Source organism: Scophthalmus maximus, chromosome 3 (genome assembly GCF_022379125.1).
Source record: "Scophthalmus maximus strain ysfricsl-2021 chromosome 3, ASM2237912v1, whole genome shotgun sequence".
Taxonomy (NCBI): Eukaryota; Metazoa; Chordata; class Actinopteri; order Pleuronectiformes; family Scophthalmidae; genus Scophthalmus; species Scophthalmus maximus.
Window position 1 is genome coordinate 1,443,384 of NC_061517.1, and position 13,423 is coordinate 1,456,806.

The 13,423-nt window shown below is 45.0% G+C and overlaps 1 protein-coding gene across 2 annotated transcripts in view; it reads left to right on the forward strand.

Annotated features, from left to right (window-relative positions):
* Positions 1-1,171: 1,171 nt before the first annotated feature.
* LOC118317006 (microphthalmia-associated transcription factor-like) overlaps positions 1,172-13,423 on the forward strand; it is a 31,529-nt gene continuing 19,277 nt past the window's right edge. The window contains exons 1-2 of one of the 2 annotated variants that reach the window (XM_035645406.2): positions 1,172-1,451; positions 10,566-10,667. In XM_035645406.2, the coding sequence (XP_035501299.2) occupies positions 1,345-1,451; positions 10,566-10,667 (209 nt within the window). In that variant the 5' untranslated portion in view covers positions 1,172-1,344. The remainder of the gene's footprint in view (positions 1,452-10,565; positions 10,668-13,423) is intronic. The other variant, XM_047330890.1, reaches the window with a different exon arrangement.

Sequence of the window (13,423 nt, forward strand, 5' to 3'; positions counted from 1 at the left end):
GATGATCATCGTGTCATTTAAGGTTGTTTTTAAAAATTCACCGCCTGTGAAGTTTCCCAGCTGCAGCAGAACGTTTGCATGATATTTACATTGCTACGATGGAGACTCAAACCAGTTCAGCAGGATGAGACGGATCATGTAAATATTGAACTTGAATTTCCATCTAGTCATAAGGGGCAACACTGGTTCATCAAGCTCTATACTGCCCCCGGGTGGCGGAGAGGAGTGCAGACAGAAACACTGAGCAGGTCGATGAGGGTCGAGAGTCGAGGAGCAGACGAGCTGCAGACGAACCGACATGAGGGTCGACACCGTGTCCAGGTGGGTTTTCTTCTGATCCCACACGATTCACACTGTGATGATGATGAGACGAGTTCAGGCTCTGGATGAAATATTAACGGTGTTGAAGAGCTGCTGCTGATTGATTTCATACTGATTCTGCGTTCTGTTTGGTTGCAAAAGTGGAGTAGATGTTCAAACAACCAGAGAGACGATGAAGTAAAAGACGTGATGCATGTAGGCCGATGATGATTATTATTATTAGTATTAGTATTATTGCATATGAAACCTTACTTATTCCTACTTTAAGCTTGTTGTGTTTTTCCAATGTCATTTTTCATTATCAAATAATATATTAGGCTCAATATAATCATTATCAATAACTCATTGATTTTTCTCCTCTCATGTAATAATAGGCGTGAATTTCCTATGAACTGGATCAACATGTATTACCTATATTATTATTAATTTAAAAAAATCTTTTGTTACAATGCACTTTGATGTCCTTAAAGCCATTTTACACGCTGATATTAATTATTATTATTTAAAAAGTATTACATTTTTTGTTATTATTGATTTATACATACATACATAAAAGCAAAATGAGGTCACTGTCTCTTAGGGGTATAAAGCATAAACAAAACAAACAAATGTTCAAGTCAAAATCCGTGTCTGCATCTATTTATCAATAAATAATTGAAAGCTGTTCGTGCTGATCAATAAATATCAAGAGAAGATTCACTGTGCGCGAAAACAGAAAGAAATCCCCCTCGGACGTTGCAGCCAATGAGAAGCGTGCTGACATTGACAGCCGCGGTGCATGCCGGTATCTGCAGTTCCCGCGCCGCCCGCCTCCCGTCCGCGGCGCTGTGGCTCGCGGCCGCGCGGGACTACACAGCGCCGGGTCCCGGCGCAGGAGGCGGCGGCTCGCGGTGACAGCGCGCGGCACCGGAGCGAAGTACAGCGGCGCAAACATCGACGAGCGGCCGCGAAACCTTTGACTTTTAATCACAACAAGAATAATAAACAAGCCGTTTTCTGTCGGTGACCTCTGAACCCGACGACATGCAGCAGGCCGAGTCGGGGATCGTCGCCGACTTCGAGGCGGGAGAAGAGTTTCAGGAGGAACCGAAAACATATTACGAGCTGAAGAGTCAGCCGCTGAAAAGCAGGTCAGTTCCTCCGGACAGTTATGTCCCACCTCGCTGCCGCGGCGTTCGAGTTCAGGTGCTAATGAGTGCGCACACTTCTCTTCTCCAGAGAGAGAGTGTGTGTGTGTGTGTGTGTGTGTGAGAGTGTGAGTGTGTTCGAGGCTACCGCCCCCCCGTGATGTGGCTCTGCAGCGGGTCTCTCGCCGGCTTTTTTTCCTGCTGGATGAAGTTATGCAACACTTGGGTGTTGTCTTGTCAACATCAGCCTCAGATATGAGCTCGTGCGGCCGCAGAGTCCGAGAGATTCAGATTCAGAGAGATTCAGATTCAGATTCAGAGAGATTCAGAGTCAGAGTCAGAGTCACAGTCAGAGAGATTCAGATTCAGAGAGGTTCAGATTCAGATTCAGAGAGATTCAGATTCAGAGTCAGAGAGATTCAGATTCAGAGTCAGAGAGATTCAGAGAGGTTCAGAGTCAGAGAGGTTCAGATTCAGAGTCAGAGAGATTCAGAGAGGTTCAGAGAGGTTCAGAGTCAGAGAGGTTCAGATTCAGAGTCAGAGAGGTTCAGATTCAGAGAGATTCAGATTCAGAGTCAGAGTCAGAGAGATTCAGATTCAGAGTCAGAGAGGTTCAGATTCAGAGTCCGAGTCCGAGTCTGAGTCAGAGTCAGAGTCCGAGAGATTCAGATTCAGAGTCAAAGTCAGAGTCCGAGTCAGAGTCAGATTCAGAGTCAGAGTCAGAGAGATTCAGAGTCAGAGTCAGAGTCAGAGTCAGATTCAGAGTCAGAGTCAGATTCAGATTCAGAGTCAGAGTCAGAGTCAGAGTCAGATTCAGAGTCAGATTCAGATTCAGAGTCAGAGTCAGAGTCAGAGAGATTCAGAGTCAGAGAGATTCAGAGTCAGATTCAGAGTCAGATTCAGAGTCAGAGAGATTCAGAGTCAGAGTCAGAGTCAGATTCAGAGTCAGAGAGATTCAGAGTCAGAGTCAGAGTCAGATTCAGAGTCAGAGAGATTCAGAGTCAGAGTCAGAGTCAGATTCAGAGTCAGAGAGATTCAGATTCAGAGTCAGAGTCAGATTCAGAGTCAGAGTCAGATTCAGAGTCACAGTCAGAGTCAGAGTCAGATTCAGATTCAGAGTCAGAGTCAGAGTCAGAGAGATTCAGATTCAGAGTCAGAGTCAGATTCAGAGTCAGAGTCAGATTCAGAGTCAGAGTCAGAGTCAGATTCAGAGTCAGAGTCAGAGTCAGATTCAGAGTCAGAGTCAGAGTCAGAGTCAGTCAGATTCAGAGTCAGAGTCAGATTCAGAGTCAGAGTCAGATTCAGAGTCAGTCAGAGTCAGTCAGATTCAGAGTGAGAGTCAGATTCAGAGTCAGAGTCAGAGTCAGAGTCAGATTCAGATTCAGATTCAGATTCAGAGTCAGAGTCAGATTCAGAGTCAGAGTCAGAGAGATTCAGAGTCAGAGTCAGAGAGATTCAGATTCAGAGTCAGAGTCAGAGAGATTCAGAGTCAGAGTCAGAGAGATTCAGATTCAGAGTCAGAGTCAGAGAGATTCAGATTCAGAGTCAGAGTCAGAGAGATTCAGAGTCAGAGTCAGAGTCAGAGAGATTCAGATTCAGAGTCAGAGTCAGAGAGATTCAGATTCAGAGTCAGAGTCAGAGAGATTCAGAGTCAGATTCAGAGTCAGAGAGACTCAGATTCAGAGTCAGAGTCAGAGAGATTCAGAGTCAGAGTCAGAGTCAGAGAGATTCAGATTCAGATTCAGAGTCAGAGTCAGAGTCAGAGTCAGAGAGATTCAGATTCAGATTCAGAGTCAGATTCAGAGTCAGAGTCAGATTCAGAGAGATTCAGATTCAGAGTCAGAGTCAGAGTCAGAGAGATTCAGATTCAGATTCAGAGTCAGATTCAGAGTCAGAGTCAGATTCAGAGAGATTCAGATTCAGAGTCAGAGTCAGATTCAGATTCAGATTCAGAGTCAGAGTCAGATTCAGATTCAGAGTCAGAGTCAGATTCAGAGTCAGAGTCAGATTCAGAGAGATTCAGATTCAGAGTCAGAGTCAGATTCAGATTCAGATTCAGAGTCAGAGTCAGAGTCAGAGAGATTCAGATTCAGATTCAGAGTCAGAGTCAGATTCAGAGTCAGATTCAGATTCAGATTCAGATTCAGAGTCAGAGTCAGATTCAGAGTCAGATTCAGATTCAGATTCAGAGTCAGAGTCAAAGTCAGAGAGATTCAGAGTCAGAGTCAGAGAGATTCAGATTCAGAGTCACAGAGATTCAGATTCAGAGTCACAGAGATTCAGATTCAGAGTCAGAGAGATTCAGATTCAGAGTCCGAGTCCGAGTCTGAGTCAGAGTCAGAGTCAGAGTCCGAGAGATTCAGATTCAGAGTCAGAGAGATTCAGAGTCAGAGTCAGAGTCAGAGAGATTCAGAGTCAGAGTCAGATTCAGAGTCCGAGTCAGAGAGATTCAGATTCAGATTCAGATTCAGAGTCAGAGTCAGAGAGATTCAGATTCAGAGTCAGAGACAGATTCAGAGTCAGAGTCAGAGTCAGAGTCAGATTCAGATTCAGAGTCAGAGTCAGAGTCAGAGTCAGAGTCAGATTCAGAGTCAGAGTCAGATTCAGAGTCAGAGTCAGAGAGATTCAGATTCAGAGTCAGATTCAGAGTCAGAGTCAGATTCAGAGTCAGAGAGATTCAGAGTCAGAGTCAGAGTCAGAGTCAGAGAGATTCAGAGTCAGAGTCAGAGTCAGAGTCAGAGTCAGAGTCAGAGACAGAGAGATTCAGAGTCAGAGTCAGAGTCAGAGTCAGAGACAGAGAGATTCAGAGTCAGAGTCAGATTCAGAGTCAGAGTCAGATTCAGAGTCAGAGAGATTCAGATTCAGAGTCAGAGTCAGATTCAGAGTCAGAGAGATTCAGAGTCAGAGTCAGAGTCAGAGAGATTCAGATTCAGATTCAGAATCAGAGTCAGATTCAGAGTCAGAGTCAGAGTCAGAGTCCGAGTCCGAGTCAGAGTCAGAGAGATTCAGATTCAGAGTCAGAGTCAGAGTCAGAGTCAGAGTCAGAGTCAGAGTCAGATTCAGAGTCAGAGTCAGATTCAGAGTCAGAGAGATTCAGATTCAGAGTCAGAGTCAGATTCAGAGTCAGAGTCAGAGTCAGAGAGATTCAGATTCAGAGTCAGAGTCAGAGTCAGAGTCAGAGTCAGAGTCAGAGTCAGATTCAGAGTCAGAGTCAGATTCAGAGTCAGAGAGATTCAGATTCAGAGTCAGAGTCAGATTCAGAGTCAGAGTCAGATTCAGAGTCAGAGTCCGAGTCAGAGAGATTCAGAGTCAGAGTCGGGGAGATGCTGCAGCCTCACTCAGGAGTCAGGATGGAGACTGACTGCACAGAAACTATGATCCTCATACAGAGTCCAGTAGGAGTGCAGCTGCTCTGGGATTCACCGTATAATAATAATAATTATTATTATTATTAGCAGTCAATATTCACTGGCAGCTGTAGAAGCTCCAGTAATTTAATCAAGTTTCTGATTATGTTTTGCACAATTAGCAAATTGCACGAGAGGATTCAAATCAATGAATGATTGATTATTATAATATAGCCTAATATATGCATTTAACTTAAGTGGAAATCTGGGTTTGAATCAAGTAGGGCTGCAACTAACGATTATTTTCATATTCCATTAATCTGTCGATTATTTTCTCGATTAATCGATTAGTTGTTTGGTTCATAAAATGGTGAAAAATGTCGATGGTGTTTCCCAAAAACCTGATGTTTTGTTTTGTCCACTCACCAAAGATATTCAGTTCACTGTCACAGAGGAGCAAAGAATCCAGAACATATTCATATTTAAGAAGCTGAAATCAGAGAATTGTTACTTTTTTCTTCCATAAAAATCTACAGATGAATCGATTATCAAAATAGTTGACGATTCATTTAGTACTCGATTACTAATCGATGAACTGCTGCAGCTCTAGAATCAAGTCTCTTTTGTTACATTATCAGAATTGTTTGTAATATTCTGAGTGTAAAGTTTTAAAAAAGTCTCATTGCCGACGACATGAGGCAACAGATTATATTTCTCTCGCAGCAGCTCTGAGTTATTGGAGAAGTTATTCTCGGCTCCAAACATTCTGCACCGAGCTGAGTCAAGTCCGATTTGACCTTTCACCCCCTCGTTCCTGGAAGTGCAGCAGCGCAGTGGACGCGCTCGTCTGACGCGGCGTGTCTGTCTGTGTGTGAACACGTGGGGGGGGGGGGGGCTCTCAGATTAAGATATATCATATATTGAGCAAAAACTCTGTCAGTTATAATTTTGTACGTTTTTTTTGTAGCCAGGCGCAGTGACTTCCTGCCGTTTCCTCAGGATGACAACAAGACTTTCATGTTTTGAAACTGCATCAGTGTGATGACGATGGCGGCGGCGACCAGCAGATGATCTGAGTTTCGCCTTTTGCATTATTTTGCTCGCCGGTGGTGGAACATGGCCTCATTGTGCCGGTGAGACGGACAGAACTCCACTGTGTGTTCACTTCACACTGAGCTCCATTGCTTCTCAAACACGTCGTCGCTGATGAGATAAGATGAGATAGAACTTTATTCATCCTCAGGCCGCGGACACTTACCCGTTACAGCAGCAGAGTGTCAGCCTGGCGACCCAGATGAATTCTGGGAGCTGGTTTAAATTCGCTCTGCCAGACTCACGGTCCGGATCTCCTCCGTTGGGAAGTGATTTCCCTTCGGTCAGAAAACGTGCCGGTCCAATCACAACCGATTATCTGATAGTGGGCGGGGTTTATACCACGGTGCGGACGGAAGCGACTTTTGAAAACAACCAAGATGGCTGCCGCTGATGAACGAGCATTTGTCTAATGCAACCGTGTTTGATTTTATGGTAAGTTTTAAGACGTCGCTCACGCAGATGGTGACGTGAACGTTGTCTAGGACCAATAGGTGAGCTCTTTCCAGAACCAAACAGGAAGCAGAAAAGCGTACAGGGGTCGGGGAGTACATGCTGCAACATCGCATGGAGACTCCGGGGTAGCCTCGAACGCCGTGGTTTCAAATCGACCTGGTTGCGTGAACAGGTACAGAGCGACCAGGTTTTTCGGAGCCGCGGCGTTCGAGGCTACACCGGAGTCTCCATGCGATGTTGCAGCATGTTTCCCGTCGTCTCCACATTCTGCGGCGTCTTCTCTTTTTCCTGTTGGCTTCTATTTTCTGTACAAACCATTGCACACACACACACACACACACACACACACACACACACACACACCTAGTGGCTAAAAGCCTAGTCGACATCGTCGTGCAAACAGACACGTGATTCGTCTGCGTCCGTTGGTAAAGAAATCCAAAATGAACCGAGAGGTGTCAGACTAAATACTCATTTGAGTATATACATATATATATATGTGTGTGCGTGTGTATTGCACAGGATGACAGTTGTGGTGGATGTATGTATGATGGCTATTTAAGGTACAGAGAATGATAATGAATAATGATGTGATACAGTATATGACATTAGTTTGTTGTTGTGATGGGACGACATGGTGACGGTGTCATTGTTGTACAGTCTGACAGCTGTCGGGATGAAGGAGCTGTGATCTGTAGTTTATTTGTAGTTTTTGTAGTTTATCTCCTTTGTATTTGTTGTAGTTTGTAGTAGTTCTGTAGTTTATCTCCTTCTTTCCTCTACATTCAGGAGGATCGGGGAAACAGAACCGTCCTTTGACACTGGGACAGTCCCGACCTTTAACCCAGTTCTGCATTTTTTAAACTAATTTCTCCATTAGTGAAATGCCATTACACTGTTACACATTCGCCGGCTGAATGTGAGCTGTGTTGTCGTGTTGTTGTCGTGTTGTTGTCGTCGTCGTCGTCGTCGCAGAGCAACAGGCAGATCCAGTGGAACCGAAGCATCCGACTCTGGTTCTGTTCTGGAGAATCGCAGATTATTTTTTTTACTTTCATGTTGTTGTTTTTTTTCCTTCCTCTTTGGAATATTTGTGAAGTTGTGTAAAACAGTTGCCACGATTGAATGTGTCCGTCCCACTTCCTCTTCCCGTCACATGAGGATGACCCAGCGCCGTATTAATATTAATAGGCACAATGACTGTGTTGTGAGACATTGTTGTGCAAAGTGCTAATTCGTTCCAGTGATTACTGACTCGTCTCGTCACGGCTGCTCCGTCCCGCTTGCTTCTAAATATCTGAGCTCAAGGGTGAACAAAATATGATGCGTATGTTTGTTTTCCTGCCGTCTCCGTATCAACTGGACAACTCGAGCGTCGTGCAGGCGACGTGCAGGCGACGTGCACACGACGTGCCTGATATAGACGTGAGACAGTCGTCTACAGTGTAAATAGGATTTATAAATATAGCAGAGGATGTGTTATAATCTGACGCTGAGAGTTCTGGGATCATTTTCTAACACTTGGCTTGTTAATGAACTCCAGATATTGATATGCCTCAGAGTCTCAGAGACTCATAACCACAAACAACAACAATTGTTTAGATTTAGATTATGATTGAAATTGTGCCTTCTAGTTTCCATGGTGTCACATTTGACAAAAGCTGCAGCTGCTTCACGATTTTCATATAAATCATTTTACTAATAAGCAAAACCTTACAAGTGTAACAATGTTTAATGCAACGTAAGTACAAAGACCTATGTATGCAATTGCTTTGCCCTAAATAATACACATCTTAAAATGAACAATATTCCTATTTTATTCATCAAGCGTTTGATCCTAGAATAAATAACTTAAGACTCATCAACAATTTGATTCCAACACTTGAATCCTCTTTTATTGATTGATGTTCTATTCAAGAAACTTTTTAGAAAAAGAAAACGGTGAATAAAAATACATAATATATGATAATTCAATGCAATGTAAGTACATTTTCTATTTTGATTATTGTCTTCAAATCAGAAGAACGTTTTTCATCACCCCTTCTCTTTTCTCTCCTGAGACAGAAACAGTCACGTGTGAACTGAGAAATAAATTAAAATACATGGTTATTTAAAGCTTTGTCAAAATGTGTGTCAAAGTAAACTGTGAATATAAATATAGACAGATGGACGGACAGAGAGAGAGACAGTCAGACAGACAGACAGACAGAGAGACAGACAGACAGAGAGAGAGACAGACAGACAGAGAGAGAGACAGACAGATGGACGGACGGACGGACAGACAGACAGACAGACAGATGGACGGACGGACGGACGGACAGACAGACAGACAGACAGACAGACAGACAGAGAGAGAGACAGACAGATAGAGAGACAGACAGACGGACAGACAGACAGACAGACAGACAGACAGAGAGAGAGACAGACAGACGGACGGACAGACAGACAGACAGACAGACAGAGAGAGACAGACAGACGGACAGACAGACAGACAGACAGAGAGAGACAGACAGATAAAGAGACAGACGGACGGACGGACAGACAGACAGACAGACAGACAGACAGAGAGAGAGACAGACAGACGGACAGACACACAGACAGAGAGAGAGACAGACAGAAAGACAGACAGATAGAGAGACAGATAGACAGACAGACGGAGAGAGAGACAGACAGAGAGACAGACGGACGGACAGACGGAGAGAGAGACAGACAGAGAGACAGACAGACCGGTGACTGAGTGCTGAGTCAGAGGTCGTGGTTCTGAAAGTTGGTTTCTGGATCTGCTCGTTCTCGTGGAGATCCTGGGACTTCTAACAGTTTCATTCGTGATCTCAGACGGAGCGACGTGACACTGACAGGTGACACTGACAGGTGACACTGACAGGTGTGACGTAACACTGACAGGTGTGACGTGGCTTCAGTGAAATATTGTAACAGTGACGCTGTGTGATCTCTGTCACCCTCTTTTGGTGACCGTTAGGAACTGCGACAACACCGACATCGCCGCCTCATCGGGCCGCGTCCTGAGTTCCAACAGTGGAACCCGTTATTGACTAAGTCGTTTTTATTTAACAACCTGTACTTTCATAAAACAGCCAAAGGCAGAAGCCTTTTAGTGCCGAAAAGTTTTATTACCTACCGGATTATTCGGCAGGATTATGTCTTGGCCTAATATTGAGAATTCAATAATTATTACGAGTTAAAAATAAGAAATAAAATATTATCTTTAAACATTGACAAATCCCCCGAGGACACGTTCAGAGATACATTTCACAAAAGACAAGGATCAGGAGCAAATCGAGAAGAATGATCGACTGACAACTCATCATACTGTCACAGAGGAGCAAAGAAACCAGAACATATTCACATTTAAGAAGCTGAAATCAGAGAATTATGACTCTTTTCCCCATAAAAACTACTTGAACCGATTAATCGATTATCAAAATAGTTGCCGATTAATTTAGTAGTGGATTAGTAATCGATTAACTGATACAGCTCTACTTACTGTATTATATAATACTCTTATATAATATCCCAACATATATAAAAGACCTTTGTAGCTCCGAGCTCTTCTCCTGGAGTGGATTTTTTTCTAAAGGTCGTTAAAGGTCGCTCACACTAAGTTCTTTTTTCATGTTGAAATTAATGATTAGTAATATTTTGTGAGTCATCACCACGGTTTCCCTGGCGATGCGACAATGCGCTCGTTTGTCTTGAATCGTCGCCTTCGAGGGATATCGAGTAAAAAAAGAAAAAAAATCAGCCTCGAGAGAGTTTTACGCGAAGAGCTGCTTTCTTGTGTTTGTCCAATATGAGAACAAACAATATTGACATGAACTCGAGAACATTATGTGAAAGTGGATAAACTCCCGTCTCCTCGGATGAGTGTCGAGTTCATTTTCCTCCTTTGCTGTCAGCAGAAAAAAAACTGCTATTTAATAAACTTGCCCTTACCATCATCATGATATTAATTCTGAAATGAAAACATACAAATGAACCTTCATGATGGAGAAACAATATTCACATTTGATTTACTCATTCAAGGTTGTGTTCATGTAAACCTCTATTACGGGAAATTGTCACAGCAAAAAAAAAGTTTTTTTTCAAATTTAATCTCTAGTGTCAACTCTTTGTGGAGTTTTCTCTCTGGTTCTGGGAATATTCTTCTTGGGAAATAAAAAAAAAATTCAAAGTGTAATAAACGGCATTCATGTGGTTTCAGATCCGGTCTCGCTGGTGCTCACTTCTCAACACTCGCCTACAGATGCTCCCCGTTATCACTGGTTCTCCTCTCGGGGGTCGATGCCAGCTGCAGCTCAACGGGGTGTGTGTGAGTGTGTGTGAGTGTGTGTGTGTGCATGCGTGCGGGAGTGTGTGTGTGTGTGTGTGTGTGTGTCTGTGTGTGTGTGTGTGAGAGTGTGAGTGTGAGAGTGTGTGTGTGTGTGTGTGTGTGTGTGTGTGAGTGTGTGTGTGCGTGCGTGTGAGTGTGTGTGTGTGTGTGTGCATGCGTGCGGGGGTGTGTGTGTGTGAGTGTGTGTGTGTGTGTGTGTGTGTGTGTGTGTGTCTGTGTGTGTGTGTGTGTGTGTGTGTGTGTTTGAGAGTGTGAGTGTGAGAGTGTGTGTGTGTGTGTGTGTGTGTGTGAGAGTGTGCGTGTGCGTGTGTTTGTGTGTGTGTGAGTGTGTGTACTGCAGATACTGTGGATGTAGGGTCACACCAGAGACGTCCTGCCGTCTGTCGGGATTCGGGACGTCCCGATCTGTGAACACCTGCGTTCCGATCCAGAACATCTAACAGGATCATGGTTCTTTTAGCAGCTTCAGTTTCTCGGCTGCCTGATTTATTTATTTATTTTAACGCGTGAGATTCTCATTAGCTTCCTCTCGCCTCGCCGCTCTCGCACTGAACTCCCTTTTTATAGCTCAGTGATATTCACAGGACACGAGCTACTGTCTTCTCATTAGAGCTCTTACAGCGGCGGTGTTGTTGTTGCTGTTCCGCCTCCGTGTCGGCGGCGAGAGGTTCAGTCTCCGAGCCTGGTCAGTGTCTGTGTTGAAGGAAGAGCCGGCATGGTGGAAACATGGCCGACTTGTTTGATCCAGTATGAGGCGGCGAAGTGAAGTAAAGAGAACTCGAAGGTTCAGTGTCTTGTCCAAGGACCTGCAGAGTCGAGGAGCTGGGATTCGATCCGAGGACCTTCTGAACCTTCTAGGCTTTAGGAGAGGAGGGTTTCTGGGAAGAGATGAGTCTGGTACCAGAATATAACTGGATCCCTCAGGAGGTTTAGTGTGTCGCCCGTCTGTGTCTGGGCAGCTGCGTCTTCGTTGGTTGTCTTGCGTCCCAAATTAAAAAAATCTCATGTCCAGGTTTCCTTTCTTCAGAAGAACTCAATACTGAGGTTGAGATGACCCCTGGCTCGATGGAGCCGTCGGTATGTTCGATGGCGGATCACATCACAACTTTCTGACAACGCAGTTGGGAAGGCTGGTCTGAGGCCTCGTCCACGTTACTGCAGTACGTCCTCATTTTATTTTGTAGCGTCACGACGCTGACGCTTTCATTTTTAAAAGAAAGCATCACTGCTGCCAACGGTTGCGAGCGCCTAAAACTGAGCGGTTCGGGAACGCTGCTCGCCCCGTTTTGATTTGAAAACTCCAGCGCCGCGTTGCCGCTCGGACAGACGCGCGTTCTCTTCCTGATCGGTTCTCATCAGTCACGACTCGACTATCAGCGGCGTGAATACTTCCTGTAAGAGTCGGTAACCGCTCCAAAGAAAAAGAAATCCCTGCTCTCTCACTCTTCATTATTTTTGTTTTTCATGCGTAGTATTTTCTGGAAGTTAAGCACCAAACATTCTGCTTCCTGTTTACACCTTCATGCACGTGCCCAGTGTACGTGAGAGGTCACGTGATATATGTCTGGAGGACGGCGATCGAAAGCGTGGCAGTGTGGATGACGTAGCCTCGACCTGTTTCTCCTGCTCACTTCCGGGGAGAACGGCTTTTAATGACCTAAAGAAAACTTTGAATAGTGGAATTTCAGTGGTTGTTTCTTGAGTCTGATATTTAACATTTGATACACAAACTCAATCTCAGTGTCTTGAGATTCTCACCGTGTTTGAGGTCACAGTGCGTCTGTGTGTGACCACCGAGCCATGTTGTCTTATGTCAGGTTGAAAATACGATTTGACTTTGATTTGAACAACAGATGCAATTTGCTCAAAAGGTTGATGAACGTTTTTGAACTTGCAGAGAAGAACTCGTCGTCCTGGACTTGAGAGTTTAAAAATCTCATCCCGTCTCATATCGCAATTCCTTGTCATGACTCTGGGAACAGGCTGGTTCCCTGCGCTCAGTGAGAGTCGGACAATCCTTTTTCCACCGGACAGCGTCTCCAGCTTGTTCGGTCGGCCGCCGGCTCAGACGTGGCGACGCGCAGTGAAACAGTATCTGTGTGGTTCCAGAGCAGCGTGTTGACGAGCGGCCGGTTTCCAGCTGGCGCCTGCCCCCCGCTCTCCGGACGGGGCTGGTCCTCCTCCCCTCCCCTCCCCTCCCCCCCCCCGACACACACAGCGCTGCACCACCGGCCGTGACTTTCACTGCTCTCCAAGGGCGGCTGGTGCACCTTCAGGAGAGAAAACAAACAAGCATGGAGGCCGTGGGAGCGCGAGTGTTCAGACCCTGCTCCTTTGACCGTCTGTGAGTACGGAGCGTCGGCGTCGGGGAGATTGTCAGGAGGCAGAATGTGTGTGTACAATACTTTGAGTGCACGTGAAGGACCGTGTGCAGAGAGGTGTGTGTGTGTGTGTGTGTGTGTGTGTGGGACGTCTGTACAACCTGTTGTGTTGAGTAGGTTAGTTTGTCAAATAAGCTTTGACTTGGTTCCAATATCTAAGAAGAAGTTTTAAAATCTGGTTTCACTTTGACAAACAATGTTCACGTTTTTGATGCAAATCATCACAAAAGGTGTCAAATGTGTGTTTATTTGTTGCAGAGGAGTAGTTTAGAATAAACTGAGATTCATGTTTCTGAGAAGGGTCCGGCTGCAGACCGCCGGAGCTGTGGAGCTCCACGCTGGACCGGA